At 41.9% G+C, this 8,979-nt stretch overlaps 1 protein-coding gene across 3 annotated transcripts; it reads right to left on the bottom strand.

Moving 5' to 3' along the window:
• Positions 1-1,182: 1,182 nt before the first annotated feature.
• LOC111075049 (putative GPI-anchor transamidase) lies at positions 1,183-5,452 on the bottom strand. Of its 3 annotated transcripts, none has more exons than XM_022368122.2 (6): positions 4,806-5,452; positions 4,626-4,743; positions 4,453-4,563; positions 4,234-4,394; positions 4,060-4,154; positions 1,183-1,416 (listed from the first exon to the last, which is right to left on the bottom strand). In XM_022368122.2, exons 1-5 carry the CDS (start codon positions 5,387-5,389, stop codon positions 4,061-4,063), a joined length of 1,068 nt encoding a protein of 355 aa, XP_022223814.2. In that variant the 5' UTR covers positions 5,390-5,452; the 3' UTR covers positions 1,183-1,416; position 4,060. The 3 variants fall into 3 exon arrangements, with proteins under 3 accessions (XP_022223814.2, XP_022223813.2, XP_022223812.2); XM_022368121.2 differs by lacking the exon at positions 1,183-1,416 and adding an exon at positions 1,925-2,091; XM_022368120.2 differs by lacking the exon at positions 1,183-1,416 and having other exon boundaries at positions 3,930-4,154; positions 4,806-5,451.
• Between the last annotated feature and the right edge of the window lie 3,527 nt (positions 5,453-8,979).

Raw genomic sequence — 8,979 nt, 5'->3', positions numbered from 1 at the left:
TGAAAAAAAAAGTGAGAAAGTGAGAAAGTGAGAAAGTGGGGTGGCAGAGACACACACACACACCCACACTATATATATATAAATATATATGTGTAATATGCGCAGAAAGGAGGAGCACACCCACACCACACACACACACACACTATACCTATACCTAAGTTAAGAACGCATAATCACGATTTTACATATAGGATATACCCAATGTATGCATACAACCAACACCCACACACACACACACACACACATACACAACATACACATAAATCTAGATCTAATTATGCATATTATTTTTTTTTTAATATACATACGTACATACATATATACACACATCCACACTTATATATATATATATATATATATATACACTCGTATATATGTATTTATATACAGATATATACATACATATGTATAGATAATACACATAAATTACGCATAGACCATACAATACAATACGAGAGGAAAAGTGAATGTTTTGAAAGAGCTGAAAGAAATGAAATGAAAAACTAAGGAAAACAAAACAAAACAAAAAAAAAACCAAGAAATGCAAAGAGCAAAGGATTTTTTTTTTTTAATGACGATTACGCAATTTTAAGCTCGTAATCGTGCTGTCGTGTAACCCCCCCCCCCCCCCTATTCGCCTATCGCCCATGGCGATATTGATGCCCGGATTGTTATCGATATCGTCGTACTACGTTTTATTTTGTAAATGTATTAATTTTGTTGATTTTTTTTGCTGTCTGTATACATTTTTTAACAACATTTTTGAATAAATGTAATTCTTAAAAATTTGCTCTTTTCTATTTATTTTTATATTTTCTTTTTGTATACATCCTGCCCGGAACCCCACCGTCCATTGACGACCGCACTTGCTCGCACTGTGTTAGAGATCGGATTTGTACATACTAGACAGAGGATTTATCCCGCTTACAGGCGATGAACCAATTCATTTTCTGTTAGGAATCGGATATGTCAATATATCCGTTATCCGTTACACAAACATATATGGTACCTTGTATTGGAACAGTCGAAAGAGAGAGACTGGCCCCATGAAATTCTCCTTTTTCCACCCCAGCAATAACCGAATGAGAAAAATATTCAAATGATTTGTTTGTCTTTCCGTTTATTTTAGGAATGCCGTTGCTAGTCAAGGATATATACAAGGGGAAATCTTAAAATAGATAATTCTGCACTAATCCTAGATGTGATATCTATGTATTTATGGATACCCATGGCAGTATCTCCTGAGTGGGTGCAGCACTTGAATGCCCCAAAAAGTATACACCGAATATGTCTAGAAATTGTTTTTGGGGTAGATAGGCAGGCGTCGGTCGATTCAGATGCAGTGCAGGTCCCCCCAGCCATATTGCTGTTTTTTTTGTGGCTTTGGTTTTTGATTGTTTTGTACTTGGAATGAACCTGAAACGGAAAGAAAGGAAACATATACATCGTAGAACAGAGTCTGTTAGAACTGAATTATAGATCATTATTGCGAAGTTGTTTGGCCATAGCTTTTATAGATAGTAAAACCCATGGATTCCTCAGCCACACCCTATCGATCTACCACTCATTATACACACTTAAACATAATGAAAAGAACACGAGAAAGGGACAGAGAACGATAACGAGAACGGATAGGAAACATCCCAATACCAACCAAAAAAAAAAAAAACCAAAACAAAGATGAAAAAAATGACGAGAAATATAAAAAAAAAAAAAATGAAAAGAAATTGAAATTAAGAAAGAGTCTGACATCAAATTGCCTTCAAATGTTATTTTTGATTTTTTTTTCTGTAGTGAGTTTTTTTACAAGCAAACAAATGGAAAAAAAAAACAAAGAAAAGAATGAAAAAATCAAATACGAAATACCAAATAGCAAGAATATTTAAATAACGTATACATACATACATATGCATATACATATAAATATATGTGAATTTTCATAAGCGAATTAATTAATACGAGTTCGTACGAAAAATAACGAGTACGAGAGGAGATCTGGAGAGATGGATGGATAGTCGGGCGGGGCAGGCGATTAACATTTTTTGTAGAGTTTAAAACGGCATTAGACGAAAGTGGCGGCGATAACAGCATCTGACGAGAGAGATGGAGAGAAAGCGAAATTAAAAATAAAAAAATTATAAAAGTAGATAAAAAGTAAAAAAAAAAAACAAAAAAATAAATGGGAAAAATGAAAAATATTTTTGCACAGCGTGTTATCGAATAAGTGTTAGATATAAAAACTGTAATTGTAATCGAGATTCGAATCAATGAAAGTGTGGACAGGACCGGACAGGACAGCGGACAGCTAAGCCATGGCCAGTCAGACGTTTCCTCTAACCTTTAACCAACATCCATAGCCTCCCCCATCTCCATTCTATTTAGTATGTCCCTGCCATCCAAGAGACATCCAAATCCACATCCTCATCCACAATCCAATGCCCCCCCCCCCCGGATTGCTCCCCGAAAGTGTCTTTGTAAATACATAAGCAGAACGATCAGTGGAGCAGGGAGAGAGCAAATTCTGTATGTTTTCTCCCCATCTGGCATCTCAAGATACATACATACATGCATACATATAACATTAGTTAGCTAATTTTAAAGACTTACACGGACACACAGACAGAACCACTCCCAGTCCCAGTCCCGGTCAGCACCCAATATAACCAGTTGCAGTCACCAGGCGACGCTTACCTAACCAACTACAACTACATACATACATACATATATAACTGTTGTGCCCCCACCCACACACACAGACACACCCCACTCAGCTCCGCTCCACTCCACACCAATGCAACTCAATGCCCCATGCCCCATGCCCCATTCGGACGCAGACCCGTCCCAAATAAAACCACCCCTCACAATGCACCCCTGCCCTCGTGTTCCGTGATCGATATTCCATAGTCCCAATAGTGTTTAACGACGTGGATGCAATACGAACTTCTAATGGTGCTTAATCTGGATCTTGATCTTGAGGACAAACCCCCAGCCTACAACTCAAATTATGGGACTGATGCAATGAAACAAAAAGAAAAACAAAAAAGAAACACACAAAAAAGTAAAAAAAAAAACAAAAAAAAACAAAAATAAAATCAAGAAATAAATATAATTATGGCAAACATACGAGTAAATACGAGTGGTACATACATACAAATGTATATGTACTCGTGTATTGATATATGTATGGTATGTGTGTGTGCATTCATTTAAGAAAAAGAAACGAAACGAAAACAGAAAAGAAAAGAGGCGATAAATGAATTCAATAATATAAAATCGAAGTAGATCCTTCCATATGCTAAAAAGGGAGTAGTAGGGTACGGGGCTCTAAGGGGAGATAGATGGAGAAATGCTGGAGATCGCTTCTGGCGGCCATTGTTAACTCTTTGAATTTGTGAATACCCAAATTAGAAAATTTCAAAACGAAGCCGAAGCAAAGAAAAGCGAAAGCGAAACAAAATGAAACCCAACAATTAATTATATATTGTACGAGTAGTAGAATACTGTTAATATTTTGTTTTTTTTTTGTGTTTTTGTTTTTAGTGTGGATTTCTAACTCTATATACAATACGCATACATATGCGGGGGATTCCTCCCCCGCCTTTTATATAAGTATACAAATATGGTTTTTGTTTACTCTCTTTTTTTGGATTTGATATGAATGTTACTTGGTGTATTGATTGATTGATTGATTGATTAGGGAGCGTTTGATAGTAGATACCAAAATATAATTTAACTGAAACATGATGTAATATGCATAAGAAACACAAACAAGGAAAACGAACCGAAGAATGATAATGAAATGAAATGAAATGAAAATGTTAGCAAATATAAAACAGAAAACTAAGACGAACAAAAAAAACTAAGCCCATAATTGAGATTTTTAAAGCACGATTCGAGATCACATATAAATTTAATAAATTACACATGTATTAATAATGAAATGATGTATTTACGAATAAAATTAATATTATCACATGAATGATGAATCTGATCTGCCTTTTTTTGGTTTTTCTGCTTGCTGGGTTGGTCTTTCTCGATTCACTTCTCTCACTCACTCACTTCATTTGAAAAATTCGGACGGAAACTGCGACTCCATGATGATATTGAACTGCCTCTTGGTCACAGAAATATCCTCCGGATTGGCAATAAAGTCACTGCAAGAGAGAGAGAGAGAGAAAGAGAGAAGCACTCACTGTAATACTTGTATGTACATATTTGTACGCTTAGGCATACCTCTCGTTGGCCAGCGTCACATTGATGCGGTCCGTGGAGACGCGTGTGGGCCTGATGGCGCCAAAGAAGTCCGTTATGGGCACCTTGTGGGGATCGCGTCGGTAGAGGTCCTTACGCACGCCAACAGTCGAAATGCAGACACGCTTGGGGCACACTTGCAGCTGTAAAAACAGAAAGGAGGGCGTAGCATAGTGAAGAGTCGAATCCATCCACACTTACGAATTCGCCAATGGTGCGCGTGCTGAATGGCTGCACCTTCTCTAGGAACTCCAGGGCATAGTAGGTATAGCGGTCGATCATATACACACCAATCGAAGGATCCACATGATGCTGTGAGGTTAGGAGACCAGACGAGATAGTCAAAACATTGTTTTCATATGCATTCCTCTTACCGAGAGCGAATCCTGCCCCACCAGGCTGCTGGCCACTGCCAGGACATTGGGCGAACTAAACTTCTCGTACAACGAGGCGGCCTGGCAAGTGTCCACCATGAAGAAGAGCTCATTGTAGCTGCAATCAGTGAAAATATTAATTGATGAACGGTTTACAAAATATTTAGCAAAGGGCAGCACCGTTTCTTCTCCCACATCTGCTGGATGCCGTCGGCCAGCTCCTGGCTGGTTATCTCCTCCGAGTCCTGGAACTTCAGGAAACCATCGCCGCCATGGCCGGTGAGGTAGATGAGAACATTGCTGCCGGCATCGGAGAGCAGCTTCTTGGAGCGCGCCGTACCGTTCTGGGTGCGGCCAGTCAGGAGGCGGACAAAGTTCTCCACGGTCACCTCGTAGCCGCGATAGTCCACCTCCACGTCGTCGCCGTAGACATTGATATGCTGGTTGGCGTTGTTGTAGACCTGGCCGGGACGCGGATTGCGGGCGTTACAGGCCATATCGTCTGCTATCATCAGAATGATCTGCGAGTCGGGAATGCCGAGGCGCTTCACAGACCGGTAGATGGACAGGACGTTGGCTACATGCCGGTAATTGAACCAGAACCGGGACGCATCCACCAGCACAGCCCAGTTGTTGGTGTGCGTCGATCTCTGGGTGGCATCCACATAGCCCTCTGGCAGGATGGAGGTTTCTTCATTGCTCGCAGTGCAGCTACCAGCGCAGATGCTGAATATATAAACAATAGACACCAGTTTAAGATACATTTCATTAATGATTTAAATAAAATCGGTGAAAACGCAACTGCGAGAAATGACACAAAAATGCCACGAAAATTCCCTAACGCGTGTTATCGATTGGCGTAACAGAGGCCTAACATATCTCTGTTGCGCTTAACATGCCCACTTTTTGCACTCTGATCTTAAAGTAAATAAAATTCGACTATTAATAATAATACCATGCTTATATGCCTATATATTATCATTGCATGTATCCCAACATATTACTGACGCTCTAAAAGGGTCAAACTTATATGTTAACATTTCCCACAAACACTTACGAAAGGGTGGGCAAGAGAAACAAAGAAAGGAAGACATTTGGCAATGGGAAAATTTTCCACAGCTATTTTAGCCTTAAAACCCTGTGTTTGGGTAAGCTTTTTTGCATAAAACAGTTAAATCACATTAAGGTTGCTACATTCCAAGCAATAAATCTGACGTAGGCTTGCTAAAAGTAGTAAAAAAAAGCCAAAGAAAATGGCAAATGGCAAATGGCTCTCGGCAATAATTCAATATGGCGTAAAAAAGAATGACGCTGCGCCACAAAGAGAAGAGCGATAAAGAGAGGCGAAGTAAAGACAGAGGAGAGAGAGAGAATAATGGAGTGTGCTGTGCTGGTGTATATGTACATACATATGTACGTGTGGTTGAGTACCCATAAAAGCCTTGTTTGCGTGCTAGTTTTAACTGTTTTTTCGGTGTACTTGTGTTGGTGGGCACACATACCAATGCCATTGGCTTTTCACAGGGCGAGAAGTAAGGAAAATAATGTAAGACAGCCACAAATGCTTTGCTTAAGAAAACTCTGCGAATTCGCCGCGATCATAGGTGGCTCTCTCTGTTCTTACGATTGCGAGTCTGGTCTGGTCTGTCCCCCTCTCTGATTCACGTGGGTTTCCATATGTTTGCCTGTGTGCGTTGATTTATGATTGTATGTAGTGTATCTTGGTCGATTGTTGTCTGCTCTTAGTCGATTTCGACGAGCTTTGGCTTTGCCGGAAGTTTTCTTTTTACCCATATATCGCCCATTCCGTATTTCCCCGCCCGACCTCTTATCATTGCTTCTGCCTTCCACTCTACTGTGCTTTGCCTGCTTGCCCCTTGCTTGTCTTTCATCTATCCATGTAGCTGCGTGGCGTTTTGTCGGCCATTTCGTTTTCCAATTGCCTTTGGCACAACACAGGCACACTCCCCGCCTCACAGACAAAGCGTGTGTGAGTTTCTCTGCAAGTAGATGTGTCTCGCGGAGCGTACAAATAATTTCTAGGTGAAATTAATGGGTGGGCGTACTGCAAAAAGCGGAGCAACCTACAGGCGAAATGCCTTAAAGACATATTTTCCATGGAATCAAATGCAAAATCAAAGCGTCTATGCAAAAGGATCATCGTTGAAAAAGTGATTCAAAATGGGAAAAGTTGAAAGTCCCAGGAAATGGGATTGGGAGCGCCCATGCCAGACAGGACAATCGATCTAAGGGATTTTTTTGTCGTGGTTAACGTGACTAATTGATGATGTCATTGCATATTAGCCAGGTGGGCGGTGAACTGCCATCAAAAACTGGCGTGTCCTCAATCGCCGCCGTCCTGCCTGCCTTTCACTTGACCCAGTTCGAGGGAAAGCCATTTTCCACGACATATACATAGGTATGTATGTACATTATGTACATAATATGCATGCGGCCAGCAGAGACCAATGACATTGTTAACGCCAACGGCTCGGCTCTCTCTTTCTCCTCATTCAGTGCATAATAACGCGATGCAAAGCTATTGATTTTCCCTTTGCCCTTCATTGGCCACCAAGTGTCGCCGTTTATTTGGCAATTAAGTTTGACTTTAACCCAGTTACGTACGCCACACCATTCCTCCTATTTTGTCCATGACTGTAAAATAAGGGGGTGGTGGTGGATATGTTTCGACGCAGGACGCCACCTGACACTTGCAGGATTCTCTGTCGAAGACAGGCGAGTGACAGGCGCCTTTTACGCACATGTCTACGTGCACGTCTTCGGCGCCTTTCCCCCCCACCCCATGAGCTTGACAGGATGTGAAAAACAAACAGAAACCGTGCAAGAGCATCGGATGTGAATGTGGGTGGTGATGATCAGAGGGAGCCGGGAATCTGCAGGGCAACGAGAGCAAAGCAACAATTTGAAATTTTGCTTGATTATTTCGCTACCCAGATGCTACCCACTGCCCCGCGATCCAGTCCGGTCTGAGTCCTTTGCCGACGGAACAAAAGACGAAGCAGCCGTCACGGCGAGATAAGATGAGAGCCAGACGGCGAGAGTGAGAGAGAGACCAACAAACATTTGCCAAATAAAACAGACAGCCGGTCGCGTTGAGGTCGACCTATGAATGCCCTACAGTGGCGCGATCATGAAACGGATAACGGGTACGCGCGCTCAAAGAGTACACTCAAACTCTAACACATATATGTATATGTATGTATCAACAGGCATTCATCCCCTTGTGCGTTGGGAAAAGTGTATCTGTCAGTGGGTGTTGCTCATTGATTTGGGCCGACTGGCGGCGGCGAGGCGAATACAAGATTTTCGCCGCCATCGGGCCACTCGCTGCACGACGCTCTCTTGCTTGCTCTCTGCTTTGCCTCGTTATTTCGCTTCACACCGTGTTTGCGTTCACAACTCATTCGGTTCGGGTTCTGCATTTTATTTTATTATTATTTTTTTTTGTTTGTTCTGCTCCTGCCTGGGTGCAGTTTCTTCGTAAATCGGCTCAGCACAGGAGTTGGCGCCTTCTGTCGCGCCGACGGGGAATGTCGTCGTCGCATCGATTCAGTGAAAATTAATGCGGAAAATTCGCAAATGGACATCTGAACAGAAAGAGCATTAAGTAGGTAAAGTATTCGCGTTTGCGTTTGTGTTTCGTTTGGTTTTGTTTCGTTCGGCTTTCGGGCTCGGTTTCGTTTCGGCTGCCGCTCGGCTTTAATGAAAAAGCAAATGCGAAAAGCAATTCAAAAGTGAAACGAAAGAGACAAGTGAGTGCTGTTCCGTTCGCGCGTCATGCTTGTTGTTGTTGTAGCAGAGAAGAGAACAGATTGAAAAGAAAACAGCGAATTTTGTAAAGTTTGCTTCATTTACTTTTTTGGTTTTGTTTTTTTGTTTTTTTTTTTTCGCAACTGTTCTTTGGCGACCCTTAGGTCCGCACAATTTCCACAGTTTTTCATTTGGCCGAACGTGCATGCCTGTCTGTGTGCGTGTGTTGTGCGCGAGAGTGAGTGAGTGGCTCTCTGTTTGTGTGTGTTGTGCGAGAGTTGCCGAGGCGGACGATTGCTCGCCAACTGTTGGCAACTCTGCCAATTCTTTAACAACTTTTCCATTTGGTGAAAATTCTTGGGCCAGTTTCCGCTGGCCTGGCCCGGCACGGCACGGTCTGGCCTGGCCCACTGTGATCATTTCGCCGCTCTTCGTATTGCCAGTGTGGCCAGTGTTTACAATTGCCCTGCGAACGTTTTTTGCACACTTCATGTATACGAGAGTGCTATGCTATGGCTATGTATAATATTCCCGTCGCTTCAGGCTGTGGTGTGCGTGCATTCTACATAATAGTGTATACACA

This window comes from Drosophila obscura, unplaced genomic scaffold, assembly GCF_018151105.1.
Source record: "Drosophila obscura isolate BZ-5 IFL unplaced genomic scaffold, ASM1815110v1 contig_18, whole genome shotgun sequence".
NCBI classification, from domain to species: domain Eukaryota; kingdom Metazoa; phylum Arthropoda; class Insecta; order Diptera; family Drosophilidae; genus Drosophila; species Drosophila obscura.
Note: the sequence above shows the minus strand (reverse complement) of the source record. Positions and strands in the feature narration are given on the sequence as shown.

What these genes read in the sequence shown, in the direction of transcription:
- LOC111075049 (XM_022368122.2), bottom strand. Translation starts at nt 5,389, where the DNA reads ATGTATCTTAAACTGGTGTCTATTGTTTATATATTCAGCATCTGCGCT. An exon ending in CAGATGTGGGAGAAGAAACG is followed by an intron (nt 4,744 to 4,805) that starts GTGCTGCCCTTT and finishes CACTGATTGCAG; the next exon opens with CTACAATGAGCTCTTCTTCA. An exon ending in TGGGGCAGGATTCGCTCTCG is followed by an intron (nt 4,564 to 4,625) that starts GTAAGAGGAATG and finishes CTAACCTCACAG; the next exon opens with CATCATGTGGATCCTTCGAT.